Source organism: Anabas testudineus, chromosome 8 (assembly GCF_900324465.2).
Source record: "Anabas testudineus chromosome 8, fAnaTes1.2, whole genome shotgun sequence".
NCBI lineage: Eukaryota > Metazoa > Chordata > Actinopteri > Anabantiformes > Anabantidae > Anabas > Anabas testudineus.
Window position 1 is genome coordinate 6,561,092 of NC_046617.1, and position 15,348 is coordinate 6,576,439.

At 41.4% G+C, this 15,348-nt stretch overlaps 1 protein-coding gene across 1 annotated transcript; it reads left to right on the forward strand.

Annotated features, from left to right (window-relative positions):
• The first annotated feature begins 9,543 nt into the window (after positions 1-9,543).
• Positions 9,544-15,342, forward strand: LOC113158837. The gene is made up of 6 exons (XM_026355112.1): positions 9,544-9,592; positions 11,449-11,634; positions 11,728-11,893; positions 12,698-12,818; positions 12,918-13,007; positions 13,822-15,342. Exons 2-6 carry the CDS (start codon positions 11,581-11,583, stop codon positions 14,189-14,191), a joined length of 801 nt encoding a protein of 266 aa, XP_026210897.1. The 5' UTR covers positions 9,544-9,592; positions 11,449-11,580; the 3' UTR covers positions 14,192-15,342.
• The last annotated feature ends 6 nt before the right edge of the window (positions 15,343-15,348 follow it).

Genomic DNA, 15,348 nt, shown 5'->3' on the forward strand with positions numbered 1-15,348 from the left:
GAAACGCAGCAGTGTGACTCAGATGCAAACTGAAATCGATGGTTTGTTGTGAACGTTTAATCACAGCAGCAGCAGCAGTGAATGAAAAGGTGCGACTGACATCACTCTCAGCTGTAAAACTGCAAAAAAAAAAGGCCTGTGATTGTTATTGTCTCCTCTGGTGAATAAAAGGTGAAAGCTGTTGTGTTAGAATAATTGAGAGAGACAGAAATGTGCTTTAAAACTCTGTTACACTCACCACAGTTTTATATCTGCAAGGGGAAGCAATAGTTGGTGAAAGGTCTAAGCTACAATGTGTACGCTAAAATGTAAATCATAAAGAGACAAAGTCAATAGGGTTTAAGAGTTAAAGGCTCAGGACTGTATCTACATATGCAGTGTGAAGAAAGAGTGATTTCATGATTAAATGTCAGAGAGACACAGACCAGTGCGTGTGCACATCAAAAGATCAACAAGCTTTGAAGCAGAATAAAAAGCGGCACCGCTGACCTACAGTGGTTTGATCGTTCTGAGCGTCCTCACCTGCCTCGGCCTGCTCTTTCACAAACATGCAGCCGGAGGATCATTTTAATTCACTGCATCCTGAGTCATTGGCTGCGTCACGGCAGCAGATTGCTATTCTGCAGGCGAATGAACTTGTCTCAGGGAGTCAACCTTAGAGCTGGGACAAAGGAAAACACGAGGCAGCAGGAGAGCAGAGGTGATTTGTCCATTTTCAACATGGACACCTCTGTTTCTGTATCTGTCTGAAATGTTCCTCTAATGTTCACTTTTCAGACAGACAGAGTGGTTTCCCAGCCAGTTTTCCGGAACACATACACTCACTGACTGGGACGAGAGCTTCTTTAAAAATTTACTAGCTGACAACACCTTAAATCAGACTGGGAGGAAAAATCCCAGAGGGGGAGAAGATCGAGAAGTGGCTCTGGCATTTGCTTATTTCTTGTGGTACAGGTGTGCCTCCACGCTTAGTCATCAAGAAAGCATATGTGTGAGGACAGAAAGAGGCGAAGAGTCACGCTTTTAACATGATTCAAGGTTCAGTGGTAACATTTTTACACAGACAATCCCAATGTGATGTTTGTGCTGCGTTCAATATACCACAAAAGTCGGACGTCAGAGCTGGGAATGATGTCACACTGAGCCAGAACACCCAGGTTAACCACGACAACACCGGCCTCACCCAGCTTAGCCCCTATTAGCTGTCCATATCAGTTTAAAACAACACATTTCATGGTCATTTGTGCAAATACCACAGCAACATGTTCACAGATAGTTACAGTTCTGTGTGTGCAGTGGTTTTAATGAGACACAAATAAGACAGAAGTGCTAATAAACTGGAATCTGGAAGTTGATTTATGGCAAATGGACTTTCTTCTTTTTAGGCACTACCAACAAGAAGAAAGTCCAGTTGCCATGACTTAACTTCCAGATAACTTCACCTGGAAGACTGAGAATCTATTTTTATTCATTATTAAGCTTTTTTTTTTCTTAGTTTTACTCAATCTCTACCTTTGACTTCACAGTTCAAATGAAATCCACTGGTAGCTGGTATATTGAACTAAACTCACAGTGCGAATGGGACTGATGGTTATTGGAGGTGCTTCTGTATTCTGTGTTTATGGTGTAATGAGGTTATAGTGCAGATTGTTTGCCTGTGTTTCAAATGGCTACATTAACATGGAGTTTATGTTAAAACGTAAATATTACAATAAAGGATTTTCTGTAATGTAATGTACACTAAACTCTGCTCTGACGTGGTTAAGGGAGATTAAGATGGGAAGTAGTGTGTCTCGCGAGACTCTACTTAGAGATTTAACAGGAGCAAATTAGTTTTTTTGTTTGTGTACATGCCAGGTGCTGTGTAAATTACTAATGCACTGCGTACTGTTCACAAATACAGCAAGCAAATAAACAACAACAAGCCATTTCAAAGAACTGACCTGTGACAAATTGTGTTGGACAACATTTTAATTTTGACATGAAAATTCAGAGGAAAGTGTTCAGGATTCATTCAAACACAAAGTTTGTGTTTGAATGAATCAACATAAAGAATGATTTCAACATAAAGATGAGTGATTTTAATGGTTATCTGTCTTTCACGTAGGTGCTGTTGTGGCGTTACGTTATCAGCTTGAAGGGTGTTGACCAGAACCTGCTGGACAGTAAATGAGGCCAAACTGAAGCTGTTGTCAGTGACTTTTGTTTTTGTAACTAGGACTTTTTTTTTTTTTCTGGGATGTATTGACACAATCATAATATAAATAAGTTGAAAATAGTCATTTAACTGACTGGGCTGAACTGGCCTATGAAAAAGATCAGACACACACACACTGACCTACAAACTACCTGTGAGCAGGTGAAAGAAACCTGAAGCAGTGGATTATAGTTTTCATGTCCAATGTGAGGCTAGTGCTCTGAGAGAGATTTGTGCCTCACATTTGTCCTCATTCACACCGGCCTTGTTTACCACCAAAAAAGAAAAAAAAAAGATCCACTCAAACAGCTGGGAATCCCTCAATCAAGGTTACAGAGGCGATCTCCCAGAATGCCACACAGCTCCATGAATCCCCTCTGGGCCGACATCCAGTGTTTTCTGATGTCGCCGGGACTCAGGGGAGCCAGTCACTGCCCTGCGTGTGAGAGCTTCTGTCCAGATAACGATCTCTGTGTGCGCCGGCTGGCCGAAGCAGAGGAAAAGATCAGGTGAAAGATTGCTGGTCTTACGTAATTGGACTAAATTAGTCGGGCCCAACACACAGCTTCGCTCTGCAGTTGGGAATTAGAAACCTAAATTGCTGGGCCTCTATTAAGGTACACATCAGCCCCATCGCACCACACATCTAAAACACAGCCAGCACACCTGAGCTGACTAGGTACCAGCTAATTAAACGTGATAATAGGCAAGCTGTCATAGTATTCCATACACATGAACAATCTTTGCATTTTTGACCGTTGGTCAGACCAAACACAGTATTTTAATGTATACTGTGTACCTGTCACCCATTACCATACATATTTGCTGTGTACTGTACAGAGACCGGTTTGAGGTTTAATAACTGACCTGCTTTTCCATATGAGCTGTCGCTGTTCTAATAAGTGTGATATTTTGATATGATTTGATGCGGTGCATAAGCACATGTATTTTTAGCCATGATAGAATGTGTCTCTATGGATAGTCACTTAAATCACAGCTATACGTTGCACCACCAGGAAGTTTACATGTGTGGTTTTGCAATGTCTGGACAACTATTGGGTGGATCCCGATAAAATCCGGTTCAGACTTTCATGTTCCCCTCCAGAATGAGTTGCAACAACGGTGGTGCTCTCTTTTTTTTTTATAAAATAAATGCCTGCAAAAGTAAAATGTTCCCATCAGTCCTTCAGCTGTATGTGTTTTTTATCTATTCATATCCACAGCTACCTTCAAATGCTGGACGTGGTAAACATTATACCTGCTTTGCATCAGTGTTGACACCACCAGGCAAGTGCAAAGGATCAGTCCAAACCACAGTACTGCAACTTCCACCTTGAGCATCCACCAGCATGTTAACACAGTGTCTCACTGCCTTTTGTTATAGACTCTGTTTTTGCCAGTATTTTTGAACATTGTGTAGTTAACAGCACACGGAGAACTTAATGTCATCGGAGACTGGATGCTGTTAAAAGCTGAAGTCAGTCATATTTGTAGTTATATAGCAGCTCAAAGTTTAAAATGCTGACTGTGAACCACAGTTCTCCTAAGGATCTTAGTTACATGTCACTCTCACTCTCAGTGATCTACTAGTGTTAACTAAATATTGCATTAAGATGTTAATTGAAGATGTTAAAGTTGTGTCCCGGTGAGAATCAGTGAGGTGAGCCAGAGTGGATTAAAACGGCACAGCTGTTTGACATCTGGCACAGTTTAATGCTAAAGGATGTTAAAGGAATAGTTCAACATTTTGGGAGTACACTTTCTTTCTTTCACCTTTAGAGATGATCAGAATATTGACACCACAATATGAAGCAGGAAGAACCAGCAATGGGATGTATACATCAACAAGGACTGGATTTCATTTCATTTCTTCGTAGACATCAACACACTAAGGACATGCACACAGTTCAGACAGTAGTTTAATGGAAATAATCTCTGTATAATTGTACAGACAGAATTTAATCCCCAACACTGTTTCATATCTGCCAAACATATATTGCAGGTTCTAAAACAATCTTGTCCTACCTTATAGCATAATGTCAGGATACTCAGTGGGATTATGCAACACAGCTGGTGAGAACTCGTTAAACTGGTCTTTCCTCAGTCTGTCGGCCTGCTTGGTCAAATCATGCACCGTTCAAATCCTCCTCCTGCATCCACTCCCCCCTGTTGTTGTTGTTGTTGCTGCTGCTGCTGCTGCTGCTGCACATGTACAGAGGACGGAAATGAAAACAGGTGATGGGTGTTTGGATCTGCCACAGTGAACATCTGCCGTGCGGCATGTGTGCTTTTTAAGCAGCAGAGAAAGGAGCCACCCCCACACAGGCTACAGCACAGCACTCCGACAAATGAGAGCTCCACGTGTTGCAGACTCAAAACTGCGTGGACATGTGCACAGAAGGAAAATAAATTGCTCCCTGACATTGCTCTTGCTTGCTTGGCTCTGATTTTTCTTCTAAGCACAGCCTTCACCAAAGCAGCATAGAGATAATGTTTATTTTCACCAGCATCTCTGGCGCCCAACAAGACTCCAAACCATCCCATTAACTGAACCGAGAAGCTTATAATAATCCTCAAATTCTCAAAGTACAATAACACATTAAATGTAATCGCTTGTCATCATGTTACAATTTCAAGACAGCCGTCTCTTGGCTGCAGTGCACATCACAAGTACAGGAGGCAGCAGATTACCCAGCATCCTATGGCTATAAACAGTAAATGAAAGCAGAATCACACATAAAGCTTGTAGCCGTGGAGGGAAGTGAATGATTGATCTGCCTCGAAGCACAGGCACAGAGTCGGGCTGGGCTTTTTATGCTTGGAAACAAGCACAAATCCTGCAGAGTGAAAAAACATCAGCTCACTTTAATACCTGAAGCAAACAGATGTTGTATTTCCTTCATGTTTTCAACAGCGTTTTCTGCTGACCAGTCAAAAGAATTTCACTAATCTGTCAAATCGCAGCAGTAGTTGTACTGTTGGAGCCCGGTGCACGTGGCCGAGAGCTGAAAAATCTATCTTAACATTACGGTATAATTTACATTCATGAGTCTGCTGCCTTTGAGTTGCACAACATGTAATTAATGAACGCACTTTCATAATTCCTCTTAAACACACACAATCAGTTTGGTCACGTGTGAGGAGCAGCAGCATATTCAGGATGTTCACTGCAGTGATGCCAGCTCCTCCTGACCTGGCAGCTCAGCGCTCAGAATATTAACTCCGCTGTCTGATTGTCAGCAGAGAGCAGATGCACATGCAGAATGAGAAATGCAATCATCACAACGTATAATAACTCGCTCTGAGTTCAGCTGCTGTCATAATTGTCACTGCGCAGTTGTTTAAACTTAAAATGGCACCAAATATGATTTTAGGAATCAAACCTAAACCTAACATTTACATGTAGCAGACACTTTTTAATCTTTTAATCTAAAGCAATTTACAAGGTACAAGAAAACAGCAGGGTAAGCATAGGGAGGTCTCACCTGAGGAGGTAGGCCACAGCCGGGATTTGAACCCTAGTCTCCTGCACAGAGGGCAGCGATGCTACCACTCTTCAGATGCCATTTAAAATGGACTTTTTAAATCGAATTTTATTGCAGTTTGTATCGCTGATATCTTATGTTTCACATTTTCTAAACATGTCTTGGGTAGAAAAGCACCGCTGAAGGCTGATACAGTAACAATTTTGTTCTGTTTGCATGACGCCAGTGAAAGTCTTCAAAGCTGAGTCCTCACCGCTCGCAGTCAGACAGATTATCTCTTCCATATTCATGAATCAAAGTCAAATCATTAAAAGCTACCGTCTGCCCTTATTTACTTAATTTCCCACAGAGTGGAAGCCAGTACATGGTTTCTCTTTGAACTAACGTCTGAGCGATGTTTTAATAGTTTGCTTTTTCAGGGCCCAGTTGCAAGGAGGGAGTCAAATCCCAGTTCCCGTTAACTGTTAAGGAGTGTTGACATTTAAATAAAGAGACAATATCTCCACTGTTGCTACACCAAACGTTCTGGTATCACATACACGGGGTTCAGAGTGGTGACGTCATATGGTCAAATGATAGCTTCATGTCGGCAACATATGCCTAAATGCTGATTCACTGTTAAAGGGTGAAAACCATCCTCCCCTTTCAGATAAGAGTGGATTTATTTATCTATGTGAGCAGTGGACTGGTCCACACTCGGGAGTAGCTGCTGCTGCAATTCAAGCCTCAGTAAACAAACAGCTAATCTATCTCTGTAAGTGAAATTTAGTTATATTGGATTTGTAAGGCATGAAAAACACTGTCATTAGTTTCACTGTCAGGAATAATTCAGCCTTTTTGTCTTGGTCCTGCTGCTCTACAGCTGCAGGCAGTTATTTATGCAGAAACATAATGGCCTCATGAAGTACACCGGATGCTCCCTCAGTAACTCCCTAAAAAACACAGGGAGCGAATTTACATCAATTTACATGACAGGCAAAAAAGGGGCAAAGATATTCTGACAGGCGTTTATATTATCGTTTCTTTCTTTTGAATTTTGAACGGTTGATTATTCTTAATAGCAGCTAACGAATGAATTGGTTTAGCAGCTAATCCCAGAGTAAACAGGTAAGTGGAAGTGTCTGCCAATCCTCACTGGGACACCTACATCACTCTTTATTCACTTGATTCATACATTAAGAAAAGGTAGAGGAGATTGGGAAGAGAGGAGGATGCTGTTGTTGTGGATGAGGATGATCTGGATACAGTGAAGTTTTGGACATACTAAGACATTTTGAGGGTGCTGTTGCAGTAATTGAGTCTGGCTGTGACAGGAACCACGGGTGATGTTTCAGCATCTGAAAATGAAGAACCAGGAAAGGACTGACGTACCCACAACCCGAACTGATCAATACAAAACACAATACAAATGCTCAAAGCAGAAGAGCTAACAGGAGTTTTTTTGTAAGACCTGATCTGATACATCTTAAACAGCCACTTCCTTGTTCATGCACAGTTTAGTCCATAAGTCGTGTTCTGTAATTCATCATTTTAATTTTTTAGTGCTGAGCGTGTGTGTCACCACCATCCAGGAAGATGCTGGTTTCCAATTAATTCCATCACTTGCATATTAGAAGAACCCACCAAGACAAGAGGAAATTGTGTCACTGCAGCATGAAATTGTAATTAACACCAGAGAAAACAGCATGAGCAGGAAATTAGGGGAGTGAGTTATGTAAAAATATGCAAACAACAATTATGTTATGTAGAAATGTATTCATGGGAGTTGGGCAAAAGTGGGCCAATGGATCACAGAACAGGAGCAAGAAGGTTACGTAAAACATCTTATTCAACAACTAAAACAGGAACAGAGCATGTCCTAAGTGAAAGAAATATATAGTAATATAATATTTATTAAACCTATTTTCTAAAAGTATGTTTCATACTATACTTCATACATTTTTATACTTAGTTTGTGTTAAATTGAAACCACTTAAGTTGTACCTTCAGGTGTGCTTCATTACAGTAGGCACCAGACATGATGGGTGCTTCACTTCACCCTCCTCTCTTCTTACCCTGATGCTCCCATCACTCTGGAACAGGGTAAACCTGGACTCATCAGACCACATGACCTTCTTCCATTAGACAGTTCTTCACCCAGTTTTAGTAGTTTCATCCATCTCCTTAGATGTTTCCTTTGCTTGATTCATGTCAATAATTCGACCCCTCTGCAACAGATTAACATCTTTTCCACAGGATGTGTCTTCAGACATGGTTGTTTAAGAAATGAGAAGCTACTCACTGCATCAGAGTTAAATAACTTGTTGTCAGCTAAAACATAATCGTCCATGCAGTAATTATTCAATGGGAGGCTCTTACCTATTTGCTTAGTTACATTCAGGTGATTACTTTTTTTTTTTGGCGGGCAGTGTATATCACTGTAACTCAGCGAGATGGACACAGTTAGTTACAAAGGATAGGCTGATTGAGACAAACTATTGCTGGGAATACAGCTGGGATGGACCAGAGATAAGTTAAAAGTATAGTTAACTATTGTGAGTGAACACCAAAGTAGCTCAGATAAAATGTCACCGCTGTGACTCTTAAGGGGCTCCGTATATACCACTCTAACGCTCACACAATCTAGGAGAAAACGTAAACAGCATCTCGAGATACAACCTTATATACATTTAGTCGATAAATATAATATAAAATTATAAAAAAAGTAAAAAAAAAAAAAAACATAAAAATACACTAATAACATTTTCAAAAGGCTACAGGCTAAATGGCAACACTGAACGTCGCTTACATAAGGTTAGAAATTCAAACTCACTAACTGTGTTAGTTTCCCATCAAAACACATATATGTATAAAATAGAATAGTATAACCTAAAACAACAAAAGTACTACACAGATAAATACTAAACTCTGTTATTTATTTCAATCTTTAAAATATTCTTTAATACAATTTGACCTCAAGACCTCACTCCAGAAAATAAACTCAAGCAGCGTGACGTAGCTCCTCGGTTGACATGCACAGTAGGCGGCCTCTGGATGTTATTCTCACAACACTCTTAGTTTCTTTTTGTTAATATGTTCACACATGAACGGTCTGTTCATCTGTTTTTACTTCCTCTAATAGTCACATACTTTACATGGACTGAACCGTGATGTTGAGAGAAAATGCAGCGCACAGGAAATGTCAGGTAAAGCTGGACTGTTGTCTGACACCATTCAATGCTCTCTGCAACAAACATATAGATATGTTAATATGAAGCTGGTATGATTTGATGTTAAATTAAGCACAAGTTGATTAATCCCACCTCATCCTGAGTCACATCCTGATGAATATCAGATCACCACCGGTTAGGAAAAAAGTCAAATGCTCCAAATTAAAAAAAGCAGAGAAATCATGACTCAGTGAATGGAGGCTGTTGAATTTTATTGATGTTTGTTATTTATAGACGTAGCAGTAGTGAGTTTTGGACAATAATTTAAAAAATAATATAAGAAATAACCAAAGTTCCAGTGTTTTATTTTCAGTCCAACAGTGTAAAAATACTCACTTACATTGAAACTTTTTTTTAACAAGGCTTCTTCTACCTTTGTGAATTATTACATGCACAAATTTTGACCTATTCAAATAGAAAAGAAATAGTGTAACATGTACAGCAGTGGAGTCATTTCACATGTGTAGAACATTAATGTCTATAGATCTGTTTGTCAGTCTAAATCAGTGTGGTCCATTTTTAGTCCAGTCAGGAATTTTACTATAAAAGTTTTACTTTATCAAGTCGACCGCTCACTTCTCCTTTTTCATGCCGACCTTCCCATAAATCACTGCCTGTTTGGAGGCCCCGTGACCGTGGCAACCGGTCAACACAGTGATTCAACAACAAGCTGAATGAATGAATGAGCAAAGAGGAAACAGGTAAAACTTCTCCAAGATTTGATTTTATCATAGGAAAAATGCTCCATTGTGAGCTGAGGACCATCCTGACATACTGATGACATGTGATTGACATTCACAGGTCGCCACGCTGGGTAAGACTGACGCATGTGTTACTCACTCATACTGACCGTCAATGATCTAATGTCAGACATGATGCGATAGATAGACATAACCGATGTACATATTTGGTTATTATCATTATCTTGTCAGTGAAAACGGAGGCTGAGATACTTCTGTTGCTCACTTCATGAGTGTTTTGAACAGATGTCTGCCTCTAAAGTACAATTTGTTACATTTTAAAAGGTAAAACACATCAAGCCAGCGTTAAACACAATGTGAGCACAGATGTAATAACACAGAAACTATTTAATAAAAGGTTTCAAAGCTAAAAAATGAACTTTAACTCCTTTACTATGTCACAAAACGATTAAACTAGTCTCCACTGAGCTAAGTGGCTGAAACGTCGACCCTTCCTAGTTAGTTCCTTTTTAATCCAGCAGAGGGAGATGCAACCAAACACATGATTACACCCAGCTGTAGTAGATGTGATACTATAAAAAGATAATGATGAGACGAACCAGCTCATTGCGCCACTGTCAAAGGATTTGAAATCATTTGGAGCTTCATACTGCAGATATGACCTTTCTGTTAAAGCTGCTGTCAACATAAGCAGGATTACAGTCCTCATCAGACAGCACTTCTAGGTCACCAGACTCAGAGCCCTCTGTCGTCTGCAGTACTAAACATTCAAAAGTATCAGAGTAGTCATTCTGTGGTAAAATGTACCATGTTAATAATGTTTTAGATCATTTTAAATTCAACTACCTTTGGGGACTGTTTGTTTGACAAAACAAGACATTTGAACACATCGCATGGTCTGACGGGTGTGTCTTTAACCCCCCATGCTCCGCGCTTCCAAATACCAGCAGCACACCTGGGGTTCTCCATCGGAGCGACCTGAAATCCACTTTGAAGTGATCTCCCGGTTGGAGAAGCATAAATATGTATTAGACTTGATCAAAGATGAAAGACTCGTGTGTCACAAGATCTTTTCTCAAAGGAAAAGTATGTATGTCTGTGGTGGTAATCTTCACAGACTGACTTCACAGGAGCCATCAACAGGACCTCTCCACCATGAGATACATCTGGAGCTTTTTGTCTAGTGTTAGACAAAATGTTAAAAAGTGTGGTTATTGTACCTTCAAATTAAACTGTATATTTGTTCATCATCACCATCTTCGACTGGGTTTTGCGAACACCCTGATTTATGGTACAGTTAAGTGAGTAATCCTGCATTACAGCAACAGAGTGACAAAAGGAAAGGGCAGCCACGAAGCTTTTGTGATGGCTCATCCTTCCTGCTCATCTTAAACAATGAAGGCAGGAAACTAAAGCACGGTGACCAGTTAAACACGAGGCTGAGTGAGCTCATTGCCTTCCTCAGTCTCATTCCCAGTCCATGTCCCAGTACAATATTCCCAGTCACGGGCTTGAAAGCTGGGGAGGTTCCTGAGATCCTTATATCTCAGACACAGACAGGAAATCCTGTCTGGAGACGAAGGTGTGCAGGATAAAACTGACTTGGGGGTGAGTCAGTCAAAGTTTGATTTAGTGGCAGCGCTAAAAGATGTCACTCATATTGTTAAGTGAAAGTAGTCTAATGATAATACAATGAAAAAACTGAATTCAGAGTCATTCTATATAATGTTTGTAGTATGGGACGTGCTGCTGTAAAGTAAAGTCCAACAATTCACAGATTTCAACTTGTGTCTTAAATGTGGGTTTAAAGTTGTAACTGACTGGAACTGTTGCTTTATCTTCTTGTGTCCTTTCAGCATGAGCAACAGTATTTTATCTGTTCTCACGCAGTGATTACTGAGTGACTGACATCAGCGGTCAACCTCATAATCTGGTGAAAACACGCAGCTGCTTCCTTCCTCGAGGAGACCCTTCACACGCCGAGCGGCATGAAAAAGAAAAAGCTGCGGGCCCGAAAACCCAACCAAAAGAAGCACAAGAAGGTGGGTACAGTTTGAAGCAACAGTCAGCTGATGAATTGAGTATAACGTACCGTTGCTGTTACCACATGTGGTTAGTCTGAAACACTGTTTAAGGTTTCTACAGAACGAACAGTCGACAGGTCCAAAGGCGCAGAGTTTGAGAGTTTCCTGGACGAGATGGTTCGATGGTTCTCCGACCATCAGCAACAGGTTGATCAGCTGTTCGGCCTCGGTGACGCACACAGAAGTGGATCAGTGGACCTGAAGGGTTTCGAGCTGGGTAATCCATTTCCTCTCTGCAACCTCACCTCCAGTCTGAACAAGCTGTGGCAAATGTAGCCATCTTTTTATAATTACAACCTTAAAGGAAAAAGAGATTAGAAGGAGACACTAGGAGTCAGTGGTACCTGCAGTACGTTAAAGTATTTATGGAGCGTACTGTGAAACTAACTTTTGATCGTGCGAGCAGTGTCTCGTTTCCTCCTACCCCCCTGACAGATAAGAGCAGCTGGCTCTGGGAAACAAAACCAGGACAATGTTCCTTTTGTCTGTCAAACTTCAGACACACTCAGGAATCTTTTGAGCTGAAGGATGTTTGAGCTCAGGCCTGCAGGATAATATTGTAGCTTTGAGGTGGAGGCGGTGATTTACTGGAAGTCCCATCTTTTCAAAGAGCAGCGTGTCTGTAAACCTTTTAACTTTTTAGAAGGTGGACCAAAATGTTGCCCTCATCTTAACCTAGCGCTATTCGTGTCTAGACATAAACTTAAAAAGCTTCAATGATGCTGTAGTCTGGATGGAAGGGTGACAAACTGGATGTTGCACTGCAATGTTGCATCGTTAGGCACAAGAGGAAACTATTTGCTGGGCACATTTTCTTCATCTTGACGATGAAGATGTTTGTTGTATGTCTGCACAGTGTAAGAGGTGATTACATTTATAAATGTGTGTTTTAGACAAATAATGTTTCAAAGTCGACTCTGTGAGGGATGATTCATCCAATTCACACAAAATCTGTCGATCTTGCAACATTTCTGATGGTCCAAACGTTCATTATCAACGACCCGAGTGTCTCTGCCTGCAGGTCTTATGAACCTGGACGTCCCCTGTCAGCAGTCTCAGCTCCAGACACTGACTCAGCTGCTGAAGAACGCCAACAACATGATAACTTATCGAGACTTGAACGGACAAGTACGGAGACTGAGGTAACGCAGGACTTTGGATGAGGATCTTGTTCGTCTCTGCTTTTATTAACTGTGGCACTCTTTTTTTTTTTTTCTTGCATTCATTTTATTTCACTGAAGATCGAGGAGCAGCGCAGAGGTCCACGCTCAGATATCAGGAGAGGACTTGATAAGAGGGAGACAAGCAGCTGAGAGGGGAGAGGTGGAAAGGTGCGTTCATGACCAGCTGCAAAACCCTGATCATCAAATATTCAATCAACAACTGGAGAAGTAACACCATCAGTTGTTTATCTCCATCTTTAAACTGTCATAAGAGTAAAATAACAGCAGTGGATGTAACCACACCTTGTTGTCTAGAGGTTTGGTTCAAATTCGAGCTACATTTAGTGTCTGAATGCTTCATCCACCACTGCCGACTACAGATACAGACATAGTAAAGTTGTATTTCGAGTCAATGGAGGGAGCAGCAGCTTGTTTTAACATTATGTAACATAAAATATAGCCACACGGCCATTAAATGTGTCCCCAAACAATTCCAACAGTCTGTGTGGCTGAGCTGGAACAAGCTTCAGGCTGTGTTGACATTCAGACCAAACCTCCATGTCTGAGGTTCAGCACTCAGGGTTTCTTCTAACCCTCAGCTACCAGCACTAAATCACACTGTGACTCACCTCGTGAGTAACTTCGCTGCTTTCAGATCAACAAAATTCCAGTTGAGGACACATTTAGACTGAGCAGCTATGAAAACACAGGAGGACTCAGTGGGACAGGTGCTGTTGCCTTGTTTGTGCCACTGTAACGGTCCCTAGTTCCTACACTACACTACAGATGTGACCTCATTTAATTATGTGAAGTGGATACAGACATGTAAAAATATGTCAGGTTTTAGAAATCATGTCAGGTCAAGGCCGTTTGCCTAACCTATAATTACAGTCCGACTCTCAAAGTGCTACACTGCACTCTTATTTCAAAGCAAGCTCCAAAACAAAGCTCACATACAACTGTATCTTCCCCCATCACACAGATTCGTTCATCTGAGGGTCGCACTCGTTCCCTTCAACTCCACTACTGTAGCTGCTCCAGGGAGCTTTGAGGTGATTTTGTCAAGCAGGACCAAAGTTTTCAGTCTGATCAGGATTATCAAGGACCGGGTTGGGATCCAGACCTCCAGAGTGGAGGTTTTCCGGAGCAGGATGCTCACAGAGCAGGGCTGCCTGCCCCCGGAGAGCACCCTGGAGGAGTGTGGCTTCAAAGGAGGGCCGGAGGAAAGTCCTGCCGAGGACACTGTGTACTACGACTACAGTTTGCTATTTACAGACTGTCCCCTCCTCAACTGTGATCACTACTTCAGGCCAAAAGCAGACTCTGCTGTCATGAGGACTCAATACTGTTGATAAACTACTCAAGTCTGAAATCAAGTCTGGCAACATGCATAAGCGGATCAGTCGGTGATCAGTCGATAATTTACTATAAAGTCATCAGCGTACTCTAACACACGGCCCATGCAAATCAGATGCACGTGCCTGGCCATTCAAATAACCATTCAAATAAAGCAATGAATGACTCCATGAAGCAAATCAACAAAGTCTTAACATAAATACAACATACCCCAAAGTTTATGGTTTAGCATTGAATTAACATTGTGCACAAATTAGTTTGCACAAAATTAGCCTTTAGCGACTCTGTAGATTTATGACTAAATACCTGTAACACTAATGACAAGAGCAAGCAAATAAGGTACCGGTAGTTAAATGCTGAAATTCAGTGTACAGTAGTATCCCTGGATTGACTCTCACACATCCTAGTCTGCAGCATTACTGCACGTTCCTGCGTGATGTTTGTTAGCAAACTGTTAGCTAACCTTTGTTTCTGTTATGTTTGTCATTATAATATTACTGCAACATCCAGTTGTGGGCCTTGTTTTGTGCATGTTAGGAAGCTGCTGCAGCAGCAGTTCTTCACCTGGGTGAGCGGCTACTGCACCACTGGCTTGATAAAAACACAATGACTAAAACTTCTTCAGGTTAACTCTGTGCACTCGTGAAATCCTAAGATGCTGACAATAAAAATGGCCGATAACCTGCAGTGTAAACAATCTCGCTCAGCACCGTGTAGCCTGTCTACACTTTAACACGCAGTCAGATTTGTCTTCACAGGGAGACAGTTTTCGTCTGAGCGTGCAACATAATCACATTTTACACCAACATATAACAGTGTTTTAATTGGGGCCTCAGGGGGCCACAGAGGCTGCACTGTCCTGTGCTGGAGTCAGGGGAAAATGCTCGGCTGGTGAAAACCACAGAGCGGCTGTAAACTGCGGCTCGTGGCGGCCGCTACAACGAGCCAACACACCCTGCAGCTCTCCTGCTGCTCCTCCCAGACGTGCCCTTTTGGTCCCAGCCGCAGATTTAATTCACTCCAGAATAGAAGATTTATACATGAAGACAGGACAACCACAGTAAAGTTGACAATTTTCAAAGTCAAAATAATATTTATTCCAAAGGTGGATTCCATTAGTGGCTGGATAGTGTAGTGGTAAGATAGCCTGCCT